The following is a 24,539-nucleotide window of genomic DNA, read 5'->3' on the forward strand; positions in this document are numbered from 1 at the left end:
TTGTTATTAGGCATGGTGACTTGATGTCATTTTGTGCTGACTTACCTCATTTTGCTATAAAATTCACTTTAGAAATAAGGATTTAATGTAAAAAATTTTAATTAATATTAAAATTTATTTTTACTTCAATTTTGTATATTATAACCTGTATATATTTATTACTTATATGAATTGCATTATATTCAGAATATAAGAATAATGGTTATATGATAAACTATTTTTAAATCATTAATGTTTTTAGCCAAGTTATTTGTCACTTCATTCATTGGCTATGAGAAATTTGAAAACTGTAGTGAAATGGAACCTGTTTAAACTGACTTGTAATTCTTTAATTTTTCTCTTATAGGTCATGTAATGTTTGCAGAAATAAAAATGGAGAATGGAAAGTCAAAAGGCTGTGGAACAGTCCGATTTGACTCCCCAGAATCAGCTGAAAAAGCCTGCAGAATAATGAATGGCATAAAAATCAGTGGCAGAGAAATTGATGTTCGCTTGGATCGTAATGCATAATTTGAAACCACGGTTGGAACATTCTTACATCTGTTTTGCTGAATCTCCTAGTAAAAGTCATTTTTTTAAGTAATACTGTATGCTTATAGAAGTTGTAAAGATGAACTTTTAAAACTCCCACCAGCTTTTAACAGTATAGTGTTAAATATACTGTGATTTTTGTTAATCTCAAGTTTGGGTTTTAAAGACAGCAAGTCTGGTCATTCAGTTTAAATGAATGGTTATACTATTTTTAATGAAATAAGCCATTTTCTTGTTATTTTCAGTTCTACATAGCGGGATTTGTTTGTTCAAGTGTTCCCAGCTTTTATCAACTTACTGTAAGGTAAAACATAGGTGGTTCTTTTTTTAAAAAAAACTTGTTTTATATATGTAATTGTCCTTGAAAAGGAAGGGCTCAGACAAATTAGGATATGATTTTGGTTAGTTTTAAAAATACGTTTTGTTGATGATAAAGAATTACTGTAAGTTTTAGTTCAGAATATTTTTTATTTGACTTAAATGAAGAAATGGAGTTTTCCTTCTCTGCCACTCCCCATCATTCACATTTTCCACATAACATTATTAACGTTAATCTCCACAGCCCCTTATTTTATTATTTCCAAGAATTCCAAGTTCATATAAAACTGATAATGTAGCAAGCCCCAAGTATAATAACAGGCAGACTATTCCCAACTTTCTGTCTAGTTTCCAGCCATTGAGGTGAACTGCTAAGAGAAGAAAAATAATCGAAATGTTGAGAAAGATGGTTATGTAAGTTAGTCCTCTACTGTTCACTTCTACAGGAGCAGATGTGTTTATAAATGCAGTTTTAATAAACCACGGAACACCTAGGCACAGCATATCAAACACGTTGGATCCCACAATGTTAGACATAGCCATATCTCCTTTGCCTGCAAAAAAAGCATGCTGTTAAAATGTGCATACCAATACTGTCTTTTATTAATAAGCTTCATAAGAAAAACACTGGATACCTATTTTGTTTGTTTTGGAAAATTGTATTAGAGCAAAAGTCTTAACTGAGTTTGTATTTTTAATTTGGGGGATTAGTATTTAAAGTCTTAACATTTATTTATCTAATAATAATTATTTATTAAACCATTTTTCAATAAGGTATGTAGATTATTTGTGGCTTTTCATTCTAACATGGTTAATTATGATTTAATGCACATTTCAAATGAATATTATTTAAAATATTAGATTTAGTGAAGTTAATCTGCTATTAAATAATAAAGCCTTCCTCTTGAGTTACTCTTTTTTTTTTTTTTTCTTCAAAGTATGTTACTGAGAAAATAAATATTTTAAGGGTACCTTTGCTCAGTGTATTTCAGCTAGGCTTTAAGAATGGGCATTGCAGCTTGAGGGGTTTGTTTCTTACCTTTTTTTGCAACCAAGACACTTGCGATCGTGTCTGGTATGCTTGTTCCTGCTGCTAATAATGTAAGGCCCATTACAGTATCTGGAATGTCTAATGTTTCCCCTGTAATAAACATAGATATTGCAGATTACAAGTCTTAAATAGATTCACTAACTCTTCTTTGCAGGTATTTCTTTCCTGAACAAAAAGTAAATAGGCACATTTATATTTCAGAACCAATATGTACTTCAGTTTTAGTTAGCAAAATATTTAAATAATATTAGTAAATTGGGTAACCCAGATAGCACAGATTTTTAATGATAGGTATTCAAAAATATTTAAAAGACAAAATTCTACCGAGAAGTACCTGGTATGCTTGCAGAAGTTTTGGGTGTCCACTGATAACCTCATCAAGGCTATTATTTAATATGTGCTAATGAGATTGGTCATTTTCTCTTTCTTTTTAAAAACATTTTTCTAAAGAGGTCAGATTTAAGCAAATTACTCATAGCTATTTTTAAACTGTTAATGTGTTAACATGGTGTGCATTTTTAAGTTCTGCTTTAGTTACATATCTTAATTTAGTGTTTTCTTTGGAAAAGTACCACAAATATTAGGAAAACAAAATAGTATTCTGCTTGAGTCATTCTAACTTTATGGTCCCAGTTTTTAGTACTTTTGTTAAATCTGATGTTAGCTCAGTGTTTTTCAGAAATGTGTTCATTTTGGAAAACAGAACTAGAGGGAAGGTTTTTTTTTTTTTGAAGTACATATAACTGCTCTTCATACTGTAATTGAAAACTTGCTTTAGAATCTTTTTTTTTTCTTAAAATTTCAATTAAAATCTTCAAGTAACATATTTATTGCATGCTTATATATTGATGTTGGAATTGTAATTGTTTGTTAATTTTTGTTTACTGGTTTGCCAGAGTTCATATGTACATAAATAACACTAATATTTATCATCTTGGGGATTGTTCTATAATCTAATACTTGATTTTTGCTTTTTTCTTGCTTTCCCGATATCAGTTGTGATATAGTTTAGAAAGCAAGCTATTGGACTTTTTCATCTTACTCATTAAAAAAGAAATATTCTTAGATAGCGTACTCTTCAGAATCACATTAATTTGGGAAAAGTCAGAGGTCAGCAAACTTTCTGAAAGGGCAAGATAGTAATTATCATCGGCTTTGCAAGCTTAAATATGATCTCCATCACATTTATCAGCTCTGCCAGGTAGTGTGAAAGCATCCATAGACAATATATAGAGGGATAAGTGTGACTTTGGTAAAATTTTACTTGCAAAAACATCTGTTGTGGCACATAGGTGGTAGTTTGCTCACCTCTGATATGAGTCCATTTAGGTTAAGCATTTGGGGAGAAATTAGCTTTTTTTTGTTGTTGTTGTTCTGTGTTTATATTCACTGTTTCCTTCTGGATTAGGAGTTCTCTGGGACTAGAACTGCTAATGCCCAAGCACTAGTAGTTAAATCTTAATCATGAAGGTAGTAGAAACCTAAACTAAAACTTTATTTTATAACCTTTTTACTTATTTCATAGTACGTTTATATTGGTATATTAGAAAGCAAAATAAAATGTAATCCAGTTAAATGGTGAGCACCCATTGTTTTCTCAAAACACTGGCACCTTGGTATATTTTTATCATGGAGTGAAATTCAATATAAAGACTATATTATGGACCCATGCACATGCTGTGAATTCGATTTCATTTATAACATGATCCTTTGATTTGTACCCCCGAGCTGTGTAATCATGAGAATATAGTCGATATTTGATATGGAACTCACAAAACCTGAATGATCTTGTTGGTATATTAATATTTAATCTTTTTGTAAATAGCAGTAATCTTTAGTCTTTGGTCAAAAAGGTATTTGCTCTTTAACTAGACTACATTTAGTGAATATATGCTGTTTGTGCTTATGTAAAACTGTTTAATTTTAACTTATGCTCTTGTACTTAAGGTACATACCAGTTATTGTGACCATCCAAACCAGGATATATGTAAATGCAGATATCCACAGTGCTGACATGAAAAAAGTTATGACAAAATAATTTTTCCAAAACCTTCTTCTACAATCTGGTATGGTTAGAAAAAGTAGTATAATAATGGGAAAGGATAGTACCCAAAAAATTCTTTTTAAGTCTGCTTCAGGCATGTTGAAAACACTTGGTGGATCTGTTAAGAAAAAATTAAATGATTTTGAGTTCTCAAATGGCCAATTAAGTCAGAAGTGTCCATTTAGAAAGCTATATTGAAATAAATTAGCTGTATCCTTTTTTAAGGGGCTATTTGAAACATTCGAATACCTCATTACTGATATTGCTGGCAAAACGAAACTAATTGAGACTTTAGGGCAGACAGTGTAAAGTGAGATACTCAGCATTTCTTAATTTGGGGACTTAAATCCATCAAAATGTCCTGGGTCATGTATTAAATATGCTAGAGACGTAATGTTCATAAAATGTCAGTTCAGCATCTCCTGGTTTTCTAGTGTGGGTGGTCTTTAGTAACTTTTGCTTATGAGATTACCTGGCATCTTACCTTAGCTACTCCAGATATCTCCATTTTCTAAAATTGATGATACCTCTGGCCTGCCCTGAGTATCAGATAATGTATACTTAAGGAGTATATGGTAATTATGGCATAATCTTTTTATTAAGTTGTAAATTTTTTACGGCCTCACCTGTGGCATATGGAGGTTCCCAGGCTAGGGGTCAAATAGGAGCTAATAGCTGCTGGCCTATACCACAGCCACAGCAATGCCAGATCCGAGCCGCTTCTGGGACCAGCACTGCAGCTCATGGCAACACCATATCCTTAACCCATTGAGGGAAGCCAGGGATTGAAACTGTGTCCTCATGGGTAGTAGTCAGATTCATTTCATATTCAACTCCCTAAATTGGATATTTTAATTCTCATTGTGAGTGACTTGGGGGCTTGTTCCATTATTTTCTTTCATTAATTTACTAAACAGAATTCACCACAATTCTTAGGAAAAAAAACCTTAAGAAAATAGGAACTAGTATAGAAGCCACAATGTTAACTTATAAAACTTGAGTATGTCTTTTTATTCAATTTGTTTTATTAAAATAATGGAAGATAATATATTGGATAAAAATGGAAAATCACTTTTTTTTTTTTGGCCGTGCCTATGACCCGTGGAAGTTCCCAGGCCAGGGATCAAACCCACACCAAGTGCAGCAGCTTGAGCTGCTGCAGTGACAATGCCAGATCCTTAACCTGCTGTGCCACAAGAGAATTCCAGGAATTCACTTTAAAATTGTTTAAAATTTGTGTGGCATTTACAACATACTATATACTTACATATTAGGTCAAACCACTTTACAACTAATGCTGGTACAAGAACTCATAAAAATTTTTTTACCAAGTTTCAGCCAGTGGGCCAGCAAGTAACATTAGATATAATTTTCATATAATAAAAAATTTTGGGACTTTTTTTTTAGTTTCTCATTACAAAATTTAACTTGAGATGTGTACCTCTTGCACCTGAAAGACTAGAAACTGTAATTTTTGTAAGAAGAGGAAAAGTCATGCTTTACTTTTTTAAGGTAATAAATTAGAATAAGTTTTCTAATGTTCTAAAGAAAGTTTAGAATCTGTTTCTTAAAACTACTTTATAAAAAATAACCCATAAATTTATATTTCTGGCCCTCGCTGAATTTGACTTCCTACTAAACATATTAAATGTTTTTGCTCCTGCTTCAAATGACATGTTTAAAACTTGTATCATTCCTTTGTTTCTTTTTCCTCACACCAGCCCTTCTTCCCAAATTCCTAGTTTTTGTGAGTGGTGTTCTTATTTTCTCAGTCATGACCAAAGCTTCAGTGTAACCCTTCAGTTGCCTAGTCTTGGTGATGCTTCCTCTGTATTGTCTCACTTCTGTTCTCTTTCATTCCTACTGTCTTCACTCTGTCTCGATGTCAGCTAAACATATCAATCGTTTTAGTAACGTCTTACAGACCTCCATGTCCTTTATTTCACTTCTCATAATTCCCTGTTCACAAACCTGCAAACACTCTTATCTCACATTTAAGACTTGTTCTGTCCTACTCCTTTCTATCTACTTTTTCTCTGCTTCCATACTATGCGCATTCTGTGCTCTACTTACCCTTAGTACTTGAGCAGGCCTTTTGATTGTATTTCTTTTGTCAATCCATGGAATACTGTTTACTCATATCTCTGTGTCATTTACTTATGACTAATAAATAACAGCTAATAAGACTTCAAAAGCTGTTACCTATTAGTCATAAATCAGGTTGTTAGTTAAAATCCTACTATTCTACAAGGCTTAGTTTTACTGCTCCCTTCTCTGTGATAACCTTTCCTAGCTAACTATCCTCATCATTTTTATACCATATATTCCATTCAAGAACCACAGTTATGCTTTTTTTTTCCTCTTAAGCTTTCATATTTTAACTATTTTTTTTCCCTATATTATTAGAAGCTTCTTTAAGGATAGGTCTGCCTCTTCGTCATCCCTGAATCCCCATAGTGCTTTTTTATATAAGTATATAGTACTTTCTGAATTGAACTGAAATTATGTTTTTCCAGTGAATAAACTTAATAGTGGGCAGAGTGTGATTATTACCTTCAGAAACCTGACTAAGACCATGTAAACTTAAAGAAAGCTGGGAGTAGCCAGAATCTTCATGAAATATTCCACTGTCAGTTCTTGATTGTCTTCGGATGAATGGTTGATCCTCATCTTCCCATCCCATCAGTGGCTGTTGTTCACTTCTCTCTTCCATAGCTTTGCCAAGACAGGTACAGCAAGGACTGCATTTCTTTATAATATATTGGTTAATTTTAATGTCAAAACACAGCACCAAAACATATAATCCGTATATCAAAATCAGTAAAGTTCCTTCATACCTATAAATTAGAGAAATTTGTGTGTTTTTAAATTAAAAGTGAAAGTTACTTTAGAGTTAATAGCTTTGGGGCAGTATCTGCTTAATAATTTTCTAATGCAGCAACAGATTAGAAATAGTCTAAATATATTTTAGTTTTATAGGTGTGTCCAGACTTGGTTATAGCATTATTAAAAACTTACTGATGAAAGCTTGACACTATCCTATCTATATTTCAGAAACAAGAATTATAAAATCATCGTCTTCATTTGTAGTTTCCTTCCAAATGTTGGACATAATAAGTTCTTTGAAAATAATAATTATAGGTTTTCAAAATAAAAGTGAAACTAATGAATAGTCATAGGCATTCACCTGATTTCATTGGAAGAATATAATAATTATAAGAATATGGTAACTATTCATTTCAGTTATTCTAATATAGAAATTTTGCATAAAATATTCAGAATATATTAGGCTTTGGCTGGAGATTTTCAGTTGCTATGCAGAGGTATTTTGATGATAACGTAAATGAATTTGGCTTAAATTCACAAGAAAGCAAGATATTCTCAAAAATTTGTACCTAAGGCACTGAGAACTGTTTTCCTATACTTTAGTTTGTTATTTAAAGAACTGTGATTAGCTGATACCAACACATTTGAACCTTGAATTTACCTGTTACCTTAAGCCAGTGAACCTCTGCTAGCGCTTGAAAGCACAGAGTTCTTGATTTCCCTAATGGAGGGAGCATTAGCTTGGTTACTCTAACAGTCCTTGTCCCCTTACAGATGACCACCAAGTCCCAGAGACATCCCAGTCATAACCACCAGACTTTCCTTGGGAGACAGACTAGATTTCAGGGTGATTCCTTTAGAAATTTTGCTCCCTGTTAAAGTTTCTTGATAGCAAGTTTTAATGCAGCATTGCCCAGCTGTAGTATTCCAGAGGGATACTGTTTACATTGTTCTCTTTTTCTGGTGTCCTCTGGCACTGGACAGTGTACAACCCATGTGGCTATGTTTTACATTTCTTTATCCCGTAGATTCTTAGCATAGTGATAAACACCTAATAAATAGCTAGTACTTATTAGCTGAAAAAATACCTGTCCACCAAGTCACTTCTTTTTTGTTTTCTTGAAACAGCAAGATGTGGGGGATATTATAAAGACAGGAACAGTTTTTAGTATTGAAACTAAACATTTTCTATTTTTAGAGGAAGAATATAACTATGTAGTTCCTTTTACAGAGTGACTGTCAGGGAGAGGGAGGAACTTGAAGGGACTTCTTTTGCTTCCTTTGTTACCTTTCAGTCTTGGGACCATGAACACTTCTAACCAACGCAAGGTAAACAACCCAATAAATGAAAAAGCCACCTGGTGGGCCTTTAATGGACAAAAGTTGGGAGACTTTCTGAACAATCAGTAGGGAGAAAAAAGTGATAACATCTAGTGGTTAGACAAAAAAGGAAACTGACTTGACTGAAAAGAAATCATAAAGAAGGGAGAAGAATCCAACCAGCAATTGTGATGAGGAGGTTAGCTCAGAAACCTACTGGAAAGTGCTGCGGAAGTGGCAGATAACTTGAGAAGTGACAAATAACATTTCTGAAAAAAAGGAAATGTTACCAACAGAGAATTATATAAAAATCATCTTGTAATTGTTTCACAAAAGAGTAATGATTATTTCATGCTTACCAGTAAACTTGGTTGTCAAATATTATGGCAAGAACTGCTGCTACACTAATCGCATATGCAGCACAGTCTCTGAACAGGGGCCAACATGATAGTGTTGAAACCTGTAAAACGATTATTAATTTACTCTTTCCATTATGCTGTAACTTCTTCAAGTATTTGATCAATGTAATACTAAAATTGTTTGTATATTTGTAGCTGAAATATTGTTATCTTTTGCATATTGCTTAGAGAAAAGGGAATTTTAAGAAAAACTGTGTTTCTAAGCCTATTCTGATTTTCATAAATTTGACCAAGAGCTATTTGTGGGTTAACCTAAAATGGAGTCCATGTTGTTTTTTCTACTGATTAATAAATTCAGTTGAACACATTACTAGTGCCTTGTTTGTTCTAGACTGTAAACTGTTATAATTTGTCAAGACAATAAATTTTGTTGAATAAAGTTTTCTTACGTACCACATTAGATAGTAATCCACAGGCTGCACAGATGCCAAGGATATTATAAATTGCAGACCCAAGAATGGTGCTAATGCCAATATCGCCCTTTGTGATAAATACACCTGTGAGCAGAATGTAAGTTAGTGTTGACTTAGATGAAATCACACAGAGTAAGTAAAAAATAGAAGGAGCAATACTTACCCAGGAAAGCAGTAACTAATTCAGGAGCTGAACTACCGGCTGCCATAAAAGTTGCACCTGCAACATCCTGAGACAATCCAAAGGCTGAAGACAAATGAAATTGTTATGCTTGTTAAACTGACGAAAGAGTATGTCTTCATAACTAAATAGATATCAAGCTACATCTTCACAGAAAAATCACTAGTATTAACTTCAACTGGAAAAATAACATACAGGTTAAAAAACGAGGAATTCAGGTTTGTTTTTTTGCTTTATACATTCATTATTTAATGCTTCGGTAGAAACAGAAGGCTAGGAGACTATTGGAACTGCTGTAACTCTGTATCCTGAGTGCCATGAAATGGGGTCCTTCCAGATCCAGAAAAGCTTGCTTTCTAGCTGTAGGGCTTATAGGTGGATAGCAACAGCATGATTTCTTTAAAACTGCCCTGTCAGAGTTCCCGTCATGGCTCAGTGGTTAACGAATCCGGCTAGGAGCCATGAGGTTGCGGGTTTGGTCCCTGGCCTTGCTCAGTGGGTTAAGGATCCAGTGTTGCCATGAGCTGTGGTGTAGGTTGCAGATGCAGCTCAGAGTCTGTGTTGCTGTGGCTCTGGCATAGGCCTGCACTCAGATTAGATCCCTAGCCTGGGAACCTCCATATGCCCTGGGTACAGCCCCAGAAAAGACGAAACAAAAAACAAAACAAAAAAATGCACTGTCAACAGTGCTGCAGTAGGAGCTGAGAAAATAAGGTAATTCAGGAGTCCTAATCCTACTTGAAAGAGGAGAAAAAGTGAATATAGGTAGCTTTTAAAATCTATAAATGATGTTGAATTATAGAGTTTGTTAACAATTTGGCAATTTCAACCTTGGCTAAATACAAATGAGAGAAAACTACCTAGAAACCAAGTAAGACTTACAATTTATAATAATAAGAGTCTACTGATTTGAAATACAGAGTTACAAAAACTGCTCCAGAGTAGGAAATAAGAGAAAAATACTACTATTCAAAGAGTTTGTGAATTTCCCACAGACTTAAAAGCATGCAAATCCATTATCCAGTGGTTAATGAGAGTCAAATTTGTGGCCCTTTCAGCTTTAGAGCTAAGGCACACTATGGGAAGGAAAGAGAAAGCTGTTGAAGAAACTACTTTGCTTTAGGAAGTCTGAGAGCAGGTTGTATCAGATCCCCAACCAGTCTTTTCTGGCAGACAAAAAAAATAGCCCATAAAAGTAGCATGCCAGGCATTACTTAGCCTAAGTCTCAAAGTGTCAAAGTTAGAACTAACATACAGTTTTCCAAAACTTGGATAGCAATCTCTATTGTTTATTGTTTACTATAACTATTGATTTTTGGTATTCAGTTTTCTCAGACCCTCAAAGTCAGATGTGCTTGATTTAGTCCCTGTCACCTGTGCTCAGAATTTTCTGATTACTTCTTGACTGGGAACCGTTAACTGTTGCTCACCCTTTAGTCCAGCTCAGGCTCTACTACTCTGCTGAGACATCTGCCTTCAACATTACTGATTTCTTTTCGGTTGTTAGTATGGCAGACTGTATTTTATAGAAATACGGTATTTCTACCCACATGATTTTCCAGAATGTTCCCATTCCTTGTCAAAAAACTAAAAACAAACAAAAATAACATGGAGTTTACATCCTTTAAGCCTAGATGAGCAGAGCCATAATATTTCTGAGACTGACGAAATTTCTTCATGGTTCTCTCTCTAGGGACATTTGCTTCAGGAGCCCTCAACGACCACGTAAAAACTCTGGATACTTGAAATCCCCATACTGGAAAGCCCTCATGAAGAGCCCATATAGAAATAGAGATGCCTGAGGAACCTCTGATGTTCCCACAGTTTTGAGTCTTTCCATCCTTGGCACTGGAAGTGTGAAGGAATAAGCTTCCAGATAACTCCAGCCCTCTCTTCAGACTATGTCAGCATAAAAGACCTTGAGCAAGAACCACCTAGCTGGGGCCAATAAACCCCCAAAGCTGTGAGAGGTATGAAATGATTGTTCTTTTAAGCTACTAGTTAGGGAGTGATTTGTTAAGCAGCCATAGACAATTGCAACACCTGACTGTTGTTCATCTATTATATTTGCTGTCTACCTACTATACCAGATGCTTTTTTTCTGTGCCAGGAATGTGGCAGTAACAAAACAGACAAATGTTTCTACTCCAGAAGAGTTTAATTTTAGTGAGAACAGACAAGAAAATATGTATTCTGTAAGAGAAAGGAGAAAAAGTGGGGTAGGGGGATATAAAATGCTGTGGAGGAAAGACTGATTTTAGATTGGGTAACCAGAAAGAATCTCACTGAGCTTGTAACTTAACAAAGACTTTTAAGTGAGGGAGCTAGCCACACATAGGCCGGGGAGTATTCTGGGCAGATGGAGTGGGCGCAAAGGTTTTGAGGTCAAAGCTAGCCTGTATGTTCAAGAAACAGAAAAAGCCAGTGTCTGGAATAAAGCGTGTGAAGGAGAACTGTAGGTGATGAGGTCAAGGTAGTAGGTGGCCAGATCATGTAAGACCTAGTAAGGACTTGTAGCTCCTAGTAAGGACTTTGGCTTTTATTGTGAAAAATATGAGACGTGCTTAGAAAGCCATTCGCAATATTGCCTGCTGATGATATCAGCTCCAGTCATCTTCTTTTAATCCCCATGGGGTTGTCTGGTCTCAGCAGCCCAACCAGCTCTAGTTTGAGCTGTTTTTCTCCCTGGTAAGCCTCCCATGAAAAGTCCCCTCAGGATCATCAGAATTGTTTAATCCAGACCCTCTATCCTATTCCTTACTATTTGCCTTTGGTCTTGTTGCTTAATGAACATCTACCTGAGGTGACTATTGAAGGGGAGAAGTAATAATATATATAACTTACCATGCATAGCATTTCTTTTACTTGTAAGAGTGATTTTATACACACACAAACACACACATATATATACATACACATATACATTTAATGTTTATATTCTTACTACAAATCTGATATGTAGTAGGACCAATTGGCCATAAAACTTAACATTTAACAAGATAAAGCATATTGTTCTCTAACTTTTTTCATTTTATGTATGAAGTAAATAATATATTCATGGAATACAATTCACTTTTATATACATAATTTAATAATCTCAACTCTCTTCAAATATGAGTGGTGATACTTCCATTCTACAGATGAAGGAACAGGTCTAGAAGGTTAAGTACCTCAAAGTTACATGGAGAGTTAGCATCTTAAATGTGAGGACTTAGGTCATAAACCCCAAGTCTGCTGGTTCTAAGTCCAGGATACTTCTATTTTAACAGAGAAGCTCAATATGAGTGATACTTAGGGAGTTGCCTGGCAGCCTAGCAGTTAAGGATTCAGCCTTGTCACTGCCATGGCTCAGGTTCTATCCTTTGCCCAGGAACGTCTACATGCTATGAGTGCAGCCTGAAAAAGAAACGACGACAATTAAAAAAAAACAAAACAAACAAACAAACAAAACGAATGGCACTTAGGCAGCCCAATTATAATATGGGAGGTGACAGTCATTTTCTTCCCTGCCTTGTGGCACTGGGTACATAATTACCCCTGTTCCATTATTTCCTAGTGGGAAGATAGCTAATAGGAATGAGGAATACTTTGGAAGTTTTTCAGCATATTCCAGAGAATGTCTAAATTTAGTGATATTGTATATTACTCTGAATCCTCAGATCAAATCAGGGCTAGATAATATGTGGAGGAAATTGAAAAAAGAACAAAATGCTTTATCTTGAAAAAACTGTCTGAACTTGGAACGGCCAAAGAGTGAGTTGCCAATCTTTTTTTAATGCTGGCTAAAGAATGCTTCATTAGAAAAATTCAGTGTCAAGCGAAAAAAGGTGACCTATCCAGCTTTTGAAAGGTAGGAAAATAGGTGGCCCTTTTTGAATATGTTCACTCTCAAAAGGCACTAACAACAAATCTTGTTGGTATTCACTGAGTTCTATTTGAGTTATGAAAAGAAAGGTTCTGTATAGATGGATGTGTAAAACTTCAAAGATATTTTAAATTATATTAAGGTCCTAAGCATATTTTATAAAATGGTTTATACCTTTGAACTTTAGAGTAGACTGGCTTTGTCTTTGCTGACCTTTGGGTAGGTAGCATTTTTCTGTGCTATAGTTTATTATTAAAGATAATTTGTTCTGCCCCCCCCCCCCGCCCCGAGCTATTACTTTTCTTCCTCTCTACTATTCTAAAGGAATAATCTCATTTCCTTCAGGATATCATCAAAATGTTCAAGGTGAGTTTTCTTTATAGGTTTAGATATTATTGTTTATATAAATGCAACTTTGTATTAATGAACTGATTACTAAAACTCATCAGACTCTTTCTTAGGCATGTTCTCTTCCATGATACTATGTTGGAAAGTTTACAACAATTTTTGAGAATCCTCTTTCAGAAATATAATATAATAAAAAAAGGTATTAAACTAAAATGGAGACCTGAATTCTGGCCTGGCTGGTACCTTAATGTGAGACTTTAGATAAGTCATTCAGACAAACCTTTTATTCTGCCATCTGTAAAATGGAGGGTTGGACTATACAATCTTTAAGGTATCTTCTATCAATTCTTACTCAAAATGTAAAATATGAATTCTGTGCCTTAGGACTCTACTACTTCTTAGTGTTAAGTAACTTCCTTTTTTTTTGTCTTTTTTTTTTGCTATTTCTTTGGGCCGCTTCCTGCGGCATATGGAGGTTCCCAGGCTAGGGGTCCAATCGGAGCTGTAGCCACCAGCCTACGCCAGAGCCACAGCAACGCGGGATCCGAGCCGTGTCTGCAACCTACACCACAGCTCATGGCAACGCCGGATCGTTAACTCACTGAGCAAGGGCAGGGACCGAACCCTCAACCTCATGGTTCCTAGTCGGATTCGTTAACCACTGCGCTACGACGGGAACTCCCCGTAACTTCCTTTTATAATTAAAAAAAAAAAGCCTATTTTGTTGAGAATTTAGAAGATGGAGGAGAAAATAGAGGGTGAGGATCATTTATACTTTTACCATTATATTTTTACCACTGCTACTGTTTTTATGTATTTCTAGTTCCTTTCACAGTACACATTTAATAGAGTTAACAACAATAGGCTATATGCAATTTTGTGTCTTCTGGCATAATTTTATAAAGTCCTCAGTGATAGCAAATTTTCATGCAATGTGAATGGATTTGAGTTTTGAAAGCAATTAAAAGTCTTTCAGACCCAACTCTAGTAACCAGGATGGGGAGTCATGCTCAGTAATTCTATTTAGTATCCAAAGTGAAGGGTGACAGCAAACAATGTCTTTTATGATTTGCAAAATTGATTCTGACATTAATTTCAAATATATTTCTGGAAATATTTTAGGTAAAATCAGCATCATTGGAATAAATGGTTAGCCTCTCAGTGCACTATTGCATGTATGTGCTCTGTGATGCTTTTTACAGTAAATAAAAACATTTTGAATGCTTTATAGTTATCATCTCATATTTTGTCTGAGCTATAATGGAATAAATTTGGAAACCCTGTATAAAGAGTTGAAAGGCCTGATTCCACTGAAAAAGGAGGACTCCCCCATGTCCTAAACTAACAGCTAAAATATTAATTTCCACCTGCCTTAAGCCTATCATATAAAGCATACACAAGGAATTTTATCTCCAAACCTCCTGTTTCTTGAGATTTGGTCTCCATAACTTCCCTAAGATCACATAGTAGTAGTTGCAGAGATGAGATGGGCACCTAGATCTATTCGTGTTTAAAAATCTGCTCTTTTAGTTATTCACGTAAGTAAAGTGAAGAGATTAATACATAGCTTTATTATGATTAACTTCATTGCCTGTTCCTGCGTTAGCGTCGGGGTAATATTCAGACCACTTGGCTCTTACGTAGATCCATACACCTGAGTTAGATTTAGACGCAATCCGAAGGGACCACAATATATTTATATGTTTATTTCTTAAACTTAGTTTAGATAGAAAGAAAAGGAAAACAGAGAAGATGAAAATGCTCTTAAGGGGAGGATGAGTGCCTCTGCGGCAGGGAGGAAGCACTATTCTTAGACTCTTTGGTCTTTGGGAAGGCTTTGCCTCTGTAAATTTCATAAGGATTAAGAATGGAACAATCCCCTGAAACTGTTGGCTATCCAAATGCCAGACCTACAGAATTATCCAACTCCCTTCCAATGTTATCAATTTAGAAGCAATTCTACCTGGAATTAAAACTTGCATTTCTTCTTATTGTCTATTTCTGAAATAGAAAGTAGAACATGGGCCAATATTAGTTCAGTGCAGAGTGAATAATAATACTTTTTTAATTAAAAAGTAAATATTTTAAGTATGTTTCCCCAAACCTTATTAAGATCATTTTCACTTAAGACATGTTATATACCTCAAAGGATCAGCATGATGGAGGGATTAGACTTTTGGACTGAAGAGCCTATTAGTGTAACATTTAAAAAGAAAAGTTTTATAACTGGTTCATTATGGCCTTTGGGTTATATCAAGTGACCATTCACTAGGGGCTCTCAGTTTTCTGTGTAGTTAGCTTGGAAAAAGTTAAAGAAGGCTGCCTTAGACAGTAGTTTAAACTCTAGGAGATCCCCATTACGTATCAAAATGATATATAAAAAGGATTTGTTTTGGCTTTTCACTGAGCTTTTGTGCTTCTAAAAATGAACCTGCTTATAAAGATGAGAGGTAGTAGTCCTACACCTTGGGGTATAAGTTAATATGGTTTATATTTAAAATTTGCATATTAATTTATATTTAAATTAAATGTTCTCTAAATATATCACTTTTTAAACAATGAAGGATTGCTAAAGATGAAATAAAATGATATGGATTTTAATGTAAAAAAAGAGAAAGGAACTCTAAACAGAATATTACAGATATATTTAAGGTATAACTTAAAGTTGTTACTGCATGGATTATTAGATCAAATAAAAGAATGGGTTTCATAAATTTGGTTCCTGCCTTGTGAGGTAGTACTTCTTTTATTTGCTTTAAACTTGATTTTCAAGTTCTAGCAGATGCACACTAGATCTAGCATTTGCCCCAAATATATCCATACTGATTTTGATCATTCACCTTCTCTACTTTCATCTTCCCTAAATAAGGGATTCTAATCTTTGCAATCTGTTTCTATATAATAGCAAACATGTAGTAACGTTTACTGTGTGCTCCGTCCTTGTGTAAGCAGTTCACTTGTATTTCCTCTTGTACTTGGCACACAGCTTTACAAACTGAGAACTCTGATTACCCTTGTTGCACAGTGGAGCTGGCTGGAGCAGAGAGTTCAGCACTTTGTGTGAGATCAGAGCTGTAAATGGTGAGTAATTTGAACCTAGGCTGTACCTGGCTCCAGAGTGGACACTTTCAAACATCTTACTATAGTAGTATGACACAAAGCATATAACAGCGTTCTTGCCCTTCAGCACCTCCAGGGATTCTCAACATTGTCATAGACCATTCAGCATGCATATCATAGAGAAGAAGAAAGTGGAAAAAGCCCCAAGCAAACAGTACCAGATATGACTGCAAGGTAATGAGTCACAAACCAGGCCTGAGAGTATTAGACAGTTTCCTAAGTCAGACTTATATGACTGGCCAGAGACTGCAGAGGTTCCCTTTTCTTCATTGTCAGTATTTGGAATCCTCTGTCTGTTTGTCTTTCTCACACACACCCCTCAGAGTATCCACCAAATACAGATCTAGAGTAGCACAATTGGTGGGATTGAGGGGGCTCCCCTTAGGATTATTCTTTGCCCCATTACCTGTAGTTCCTTTGGCTCTAACTTGGTTTCCGATACTATTTCCCCTCTTAGGACATCTTTTAACCTTTCCCTCTAAAGCCCTGTCCTGTTTCCCACCACAGAAACCAGATCTTATTTCTGAAGGTGAAATGACCTGGGCAACTAGAGTGTGATTTTTATTCCCTCTATAATGTGGATTAATTTCACATCAGCCCTCCGTGTTCAAAGAATCATCACCAATCTCTTTTCCTTTAGAACCTAAATGGATAAAAGAGAAGATAGGATTAGATCAAGGAGGTGTAGCAACAGCACCTTGTCCTATTACGTTGTGCAGCTTTTATGAAAAATCCTTGCTGGAAGCCTCAAGTGGTGGTAGTTCTAGAGGAAATTGCTAGGCCAACATATATAGCTATAGACAGAGAAAGTTCACTTGCTTGCTTGAGCTGGGCCTGGCCGGGGTATCAGCAAGAGGCTCCGCCCTCCACCACCTCCAACTTACCCCCCTACACAGAGACTCCAGTTCTGAGCCTCTTCGAGTCTTCATCTTGCTGAAGAGCGTTGTGCTAACCAAATGAGCCAGTGCTAGTGATTTGAGGAGGGGGTCATGGGGTGATGGGGCTGGGGTGGGCCAGGGGCCTGCCAATTCAACCACAGGTATCCTAGGTGGGGACACAGAACATGTACTCCACAGAAAGTCCTTATGTCATGTGCCAAGTGCATACATGATAGATGGCCCAATAGTACTATACTATGATTTCATGTACATCACAGATAAAATGTTTAGCTCTCAGAGTCTAATTATTGCAGGTAACTGTTTATAACATTAATTTCCAACCCCAATACGTTGCTAAAATTCTTAACTGATTTTTAAAGTGACTCGGTGGATTCTCATTCTTTTGTAGTATATTTCCTCTGTACTTACAATAAGTATTTGATGTGTTTTTTTGGTCAAAATTTTCAGTGCCCTTGGTAGGGAAACACCTTATAAGAACAGGTCTACTGAAACAACCATAGTATGGTGGCTAATCTCAAAACAAGGATATGTAAAATTACATCATATAGCAATTGAAAACATTCTTGGGTTTCGGCATAAGAGAGACCAGAGCACTGCTGTGTAGTCTTGAGAAATTATATACTCTTTCAGCCTCAGGTTTTTCATCAGTAAAACCAATCTGATAGTCCCTACTTTGTAGAATTTTTATGACTAAATAGAATTATATATGTATTTAATTTAGAACCATGCTTGGTCTTCTATAATTGTTTTATGATAAATAACTAAAATTAGTATACAACAACATTCCAGTACATTGTAGAATGCTCAGTAAATTGTTTTGAGGCTTATATTAATACTTATCAGTTGGGTGGGGCTATTATAACTCAATACACAACAAAGAACTAGGGGGAAATGTAAAGCATTTGCAGACTTTCTGAAGCTAGTTTCTGTGGATATAAACAAATTCCAGGGAAATTTTTTTTAAATTGCTTATGTCCTAATTTGTACAAGACCATGCTAAGACCTTGAGAAGAGAAATGACAGAATTAATTTATAGGCATTTAAAAATGAATCGAGCTAGCACTATTTCAGTCTTTTTGTTGCTGGTATTTTCAGTTTTAAGACCAGGGTCAGTTCTTATCTACTGAAGATTTGGCAGTGGCACAGGCATCCATCAGTCATACATCCATTATAGCTACGGGTTATATTCAGAGCAAAGAGCAATTCATTTGAGAAATGCATGTTTGCTCCTGAAGTTCCAAAGTAATTCCACAAGTGGCATGGTGGAAGTCATTATTACAGATATTCTATGAAGTCACTTAATGAATATTATTTTGAAGTAGCAATCTAAATTTTAATGCAGTAGTTTCTACTATAGAGCTAGGAAAGTTATTTATTTATTTATTCACCACTTCCAAGATAGGTTTTTATTTTTTAAAATTTCTTCATGGATTTATTCTTTCAGTCAGGTCCTTGTTAGAAGTGTAAAAGAAAAAAAAGTGATTTTTTAAAAAATTTTCCAAAAAGAGAAAGATTCTAGGTGGGGATATAGTACTGTGAATTTAAATTTTTTTAGTTTTATATAAATGAAATGATTAGTTTTTCTGATTAAAATATGGTACTGGCACAAACATGAACAAATAGATCATTATAAAAGATTTGAAAATATAGAAAATGGGTCAATTTTTAGAAAAAAATAGCAGTTTATCCTATAACAAAACAAATTCTTAGTGGAAAAAATAAAAATATTAAACATAAAATTTAAAATGTAAGAAAAAAAACTTTAAGTGGAATAAAAGATAGCAATTTTCATGACCTAGGGATAAAAAAATATTTCTAGGTATAAAACCAAAAGGAAAATCCTAAAGGAAAATATTTACAAATTTACCTAAAAATATGTGCATTCGAACATGATAAACATATAAAGTATAAAACCAAACAAACCATGAAAACAAAGCATATGATGTAAAATTGTATTAGAGTTAATATCACTATATTTAAAATCTTAGAAATCAATATTTAAAGGACAAATACTCCCCCATTAGAACATGGATCAAAAAACACACAAGCAGGAGTTCCCCTCGTGGCGCAGTGGTTAACGAATCCGACTAGGAACCATGAGGTTGCGGGTTCGGTCCCTGCCCTTGCTCAGTGGGTTAACGATCCGGCATTGCCGTGAGCTGTGGTGTAGGTTGCAGACGCGGCTCGGATCCCACGTTGCTATGGCTCTGGCGTAGGCTGGTGGCTACAGCTCCGATTCCACCCCTAGCCTGGGAACCTCCATATGCCGCGGGAGCGGCCCAAGAAATAGCAACAACAACAACAACAACAGCAATAACAACAGCAAAAAGACAAAAAAAAACAAACAAACAAACAAAAAAAACACACAAGCAAAACCACAAATTTCAATTCACATGTAAAATGTTCAACTTCACAAATAATAAGATAAATACAAATTTTATAAAATAATCTTCCATTTTAAAGCATTTAACAAAGACATTTAAATGATAATTATTCGTGGTTTTCTGGTTTTGGTTTTTTTTTTTTTTTTGTTTTTTGTCTTTTCTAGGACCTCACTCATAGCATACGGAAGTTCCCAGGATAGGGGTCCAGTCGGAGCTATAGCCACTGGCCTACACCACAGCCACAGCAATGCCGGATCCTTCACCCACTGAGTGAGGCAAAGTATTGAACCTGCAACCTCGTGGTTTCTAGTCAGATTCGTTAACCACTGAGGCATGATGCGAACTCCTGTGGTTTTCTGGAGTGGAAGCTACCACACACTGTGCAGATTTACTTTGGTATATACCCTTTGTGAAATGCTTTTGGCAATGTGTAAGATAAAGCTTAGAAATACACATAGCTGTGCATTTTTATCAGGAGATGATCAGAGAAGTTTGCAGAGATTTGATACGAGCATGAGCATAACATTATTTAGAATAAAAAATTAAAATATCAAATGTCTAATGAGATTAATAATTTTCAAAATAGTGATAAATTTCTACTGGCTGCTTATTATGTATAAAGATCAATGTTAGGTGCTCAAATCACTTACAGAATCAGGAACTATTGTGGTACTCTTCAACATCACTTTTTTTTTGTTGTTGGCAAATTGTATTTTAATTCATATTTCAAAACCTATCAATTTTAACCTATTAGCATGACAAAGCAAGACAAAATACCTTGAGCCAGGAATGTCCTTGAACAGAATACCCAAAATGTATGTTCATTTATGAATGAATGTTATGTATGAATGAATGAATGTGAAAGGCATCATAACATTTAATATTCAGCAAACTTTTCAGCTGAAAATATATCTTAAAACACATGATACATACATCTATCACATGTTATAAATGAAACATCATATTTTTGAAGAGTATTCAATACTTATGAGGAAATGTGCACAATGAAACATTATATTAGGAAAAGGAAAAGGCCTCAAACTGAGTGTAATATAGCAAGAGCCAAAAGATCAAAAGGAAATACACCAAATGATACTGTGGGGATCTCTGGGTGATAGAAATGTGGGGGAACTTATAGAGGTTTTTTTTTTTTCTATTTTTCTTGCATTTTATCAATCTAGGTAAAAATATTATGTTAAAGTAATTTAGTTTCTATTAAAAAGACCAATGTCTGTGTCAAATGCAATATCAGTGTAAAAATACAAGTTAAATAATAATAATACACTCACACTGACCTGTTTTCTGTAATTTTTTTTGGTTAAAGAATTATGTTAAGTGCCTCTGCTATTGCCAGATCCTTTAAGGCCTAGGGAATGGCTACACTGTGTTGAACAAAAGTGCCTTCCTTACGTTCCTTATGTTTCAGCAGGGGTGGGGGATGAAAGTTTACATTCATGCTCTTTTCCTCTGTGAAGAAATGCTAGCAGTGGGTATGTGGCGGGGGGCGGGCAGCGGTGTGGGGGTGTAGAGGAGGATGCTATTTCTGCAATCCTGGGAGTATGGAGTGGGAAATCTAACCCTTAAACTTGACCTTCTCTAAAGTGAGCATGTTCAATGAGTTAAACTAAACAAGCAAGACTGGACATGCCGATACTTGAGCTTATTTGGCATGAAACATCACTGATGTCCTGATTTCTGGGACCAGTGCACCAATGTAAGGTCTAGTCTCAGAATTCTGGGTGATATACGTGACTAAAGGGACAGTGATGAGCTTGGTAGATTTTATTTTCTGAAACCAGTACCTGAGCTTAATTTTTAATTACCTGATTACTGTCTGAGATCACTTTCCCTGTGATGCAGAACTTATTTACTTATTGGTTCACAAACATGAATTAGTTTCTTTACTGGTCAGAGGCTGGGAGAGGAAGGGCGAAGAGAGTAGTCCTTAAAGTTATTTATCGCCTACCTTTTTAAAAAAAATTACAGAGGTTTTAGAGTAGAAGCGAAAAAAGCTTTTTGAAGTATTTGATGGCAGGTATTAGGAGTCCAGAGTATTAGAAGGATATGACAAGTGTATATATATGTGAAACTTGGAGCAGTTTACTAACAAACAGCTAAGCAGTTCGGTAGACAAACTGAAAGCTTCTGGAGATAGGCAGGCAGTAAAATGATAGTTGCTTTGAACTCATTTTTAAAGATGCTCTGCTGCACATTAGGTACCAAGAAAAACCACACTCAGGCCAGTTCCTTAAGATACAGGACCCCGCAACACCGAGGTCCGTGTTCCACATCTGGTTAGGATAGACAGGATTGTTACTCAGCCACTTCAAAGACAACTATATATGTGTGTGGCATATATATGGGTTTCCAGCTAGTTACAACTATATATATATGTGGGGGTTTCAACTACTTACAACTATATATATATGTGGGGTTTTCCAGGTACTTACATTCACTGATGATTTCCAAGGAGGGTAGGAAGTACTCATCACAGACAATAGACAAGGCCATGAGCATGTAGAGGATAATGAGGAGGTAGATTACGATGCCTCCATCTGCACTCTCCTGTTTTGTGAAAAACCCTTCAGGAAACTCCGATGATGGAGAGATAACACATTGGGTGCTATTTCCTGGTAAGGAAAAGGAGGTGAAAATTGGAAGGATGTTAGAATCGCACATTCCAAGCCCGCAAACAGAAATTCCTTAAGAAAACTAATTGCGGGGTTTCTGGGTGGAATTTTAAGAACTCTGGTGAAAATGTGTAAAGCATTTTTGAACATGCTGTTATAATTGTGGATCCTTAAAAAAATTAGTTTTGGGGACCCAAAAGAGGTGCTTTAGTGAAATAAAATAATGATACCAGGAGAATTAAAAAGAGGAAATCATGAAATCAGTCTTCCTTATCTAATTCATTTCTAGAAAGGAATTCTGAACCCTTTTTCATCCTCAATGAGAAATCACATCTCTGAAGATAAGTATTTCTAACATTGGTACAATTTCATTTTCCCATTTCAGAGCCCAAGTTGTCTGCAAAGCCCAAACCCCACAGAGAATCATCCACTGTTGCAGAGAGAATTTCTAAGATGAAAGAAGATTTCTTTTTTTCATGGTGAAGTCTCCAACAGTTAAAACTGGGGCTTCTCCTGCTTCATGATGTCCATGAATTATTTTGGAGCTATCTTGGAGAACTTATTCAAAGGATCAAAAGTGTTTGATATCTTATCAAATGCTGAAAATCAGAGCAAATACTGCAGGAAACGTAAGCAAAAGTGAGTCCAGTGAAAATTTCCCTCTTTGTTGGTTCATTCAAATGTGTCTGAAGCAGGAGGGGTAGCTGACTCTGGTGTCCACCTACCTGTAGCCCTTGGGTGACGCTGGGGCAGAGAGACCCCTGGGGGAGGCAGGTGTGCAGTAGCCCAGAGGATGGCGAGGAGCAGGGCCCTTCTTGCCCACCACAGACCCCCTTCGGTCTGCATTTCTGCAGCGCTTTTGCTGCTGCATGCAGCCTTGGGAAGGGAAAAAAGGGAGGATTAAGCTGGATCATGTGAAGTGTCTGCTTCCTGCCCAATGCCCTGCCCAGGGCACGTCTCAGCGAGGCCTGCGTAGGGGGGAGGGTGATTGGAAGCCAAGCCTCTCTGAGCAGGAGCCTGAAGGCCCAGATAGGCTGGAGGAGGTAAGGACGAGAGCAGACAGTCCCGAGGCCTATAGTCCCTGATGACAGATCCAGGCAACTTGCCCTTTGCCAGTGGTTTTATTTCATGTCTTCATACTGGCTCTGCTTTTGACTTTCTCTAGATTTGTAAGGACCTGAGTTTGCATCAAATTTCATTTCTCTATCTCCAGCTTTTGTTTCTAGAAGTTGTTGGAACTGGTGTATATGCATTCTTTGGCTGGGTTGGTACTCCCCCCCCCTTCTTTTTTTGTCTTTTTGCCATTTATTGAGCTGCTTCCACGGCATATGGAGGTTCCCCGGCTAGGGATCGAATCGGAGCTGTAGCTGCCAGTCTACGCCAGAGCCACAGCAACGCGGGATCCAAGCCGTGTCTGCAACCTACACCACAGCTCACGGCAACGCCTGATCATCTACCCACTGAGCAAGGTCAGGGATCGAACCCGCAACCTCATGGTTCCTAGTCAGATTCGTTAACCACTGTGCCACGACGGGAAGTCCTGGTACCCTTTTATATTTCTGTTTTGGCCTTTCATCTTCTCTTCAGTTAGAGCTAGAGGCAGGAAGGTCACTTAGGAGGCTCCTGCAATAGTCTGGTGGATAAATGATGATGGCTTAGCCAGAGTAATGGCAATAGGGATGGAGAGAAGTGGACAGCTGCAAGAACTAGTAAGAGACATAGTGGAGGGGAGGCTATTTGATTATTGATTAGCTGTGCCCTCTGCCAGAAGTTCTAACACACAAATCTGACGAGCCAGGGGGTGCTCAAATATAAATTACTATCTTCTGTACCCTAGCATTTACTGGGCTTGCCAAGATGTTAAGAATTCGGCCAGTGGAGTAACATGTGGCTGATAGCACAGGTTCTGGAGCCATACCACTGGTTAGGTCAAAACATTGCTACCTACTAGCTATGTGACCTTGGCCGTGTTATTTAACCTCTCTGCTCCTCTGTTCTACTTTCTGTAAAATGGGTATCTTTTAGTACCCTTTATTTAGGTTGTATGAGGATTACATACATGAATGCATATAACCTGCTTAGGACAGCCTCTGCAGCATGGTCAATGTTATCTATCTATCCAATACCTGTCATCTTTATTATTATTATTATCATTAATATAATGCTTTTGATTAATATAGAAGCTTCTTG

At 36.2% G+C, this 24,539-nt stretch overlaps 2 protein-coding genes across 7 annotated transcripts in view; one reads left to right on the forward strand and one right to left on the reverse strand.

Moving 5' to 3' along the window:
• The window catches only part of MYEF2 (myelin expression factor 2), a 72,235-nt gene that overhangs the window by 33,416 nt on the left and 14,280 nt on the right, over positions 1 to 24,539 (forward strand). For 2 of the 6 annotated variants that reach the window (XR_007133099.1, XR_007133101.1), the window contains 4 exons: positions 347 to 835; positions 10,797 to 11,073; positions 16,303 to 16,397; positions 22,735 to 22,988. Coding sequence is in view for 2 of the 6 variants with exons in the window: in XM_047766436.1 (XP_047622392.1) it covers positions 347 to 510 (164 nt within the window). In the remaining 4 variants the exon portion in view is untranslated. Of the gene's footprint in view, positions 1 to 346; positions 2,019 to 10,796; positions 11,074 to 16,302; positions 16,398 to 22,734; positions 22,989 to 24,539 lie in introns of those variants that run through there. The other 4 variants (XM_047766436.1, XM_047766434.1, XR_007133100.1 and 1 more) reach the window with 3 other exon arrangements.
• On the reverse strand, positions 980 to 23,252 carry SLC24A5 (solute carrier family 24 member 5). The gene is made up of 9 exons (XM_047766437.1): positions 23,075 to 23,252; positions 22,170 to 22,349; positions 9,086 to 9,169; positions 8,903 to 9,006; positions 8,450 to 8,550; positions 6,498 to 6,781; positions 3,856 to 4,062; positions 1,889 to 1,990; positions 980 to 1,403 (listed from the first exon to the last, which is right to left on the reverse strand). Exons 1-9 carry the CDS (start codon positions 23,193 to 23,195, stop codon positions 1,081 to 1,083), a joined length of 1,506 nt encoding a protein of 501 aa, XP_047622393.1. The 5' UTR covers positions 23,196 to 23,252; the 3' UTR covers positions 980 to 1,080.

This window comes from Phacochoerus africanus, chromosome 2 (assembly GCF_016906955.1).
Source record: "Phacochoerus africanus isolate WHEZ1 chromosome 2, ROS_Pafr_v1, whole genome shotgun sequence".
Lineage (NCBI taxonomy): Eukaryota > Metazoa > Chordata > Mammalia > Artiodactyla > Suidae > Phacochoerus > Phacochoerus africanus.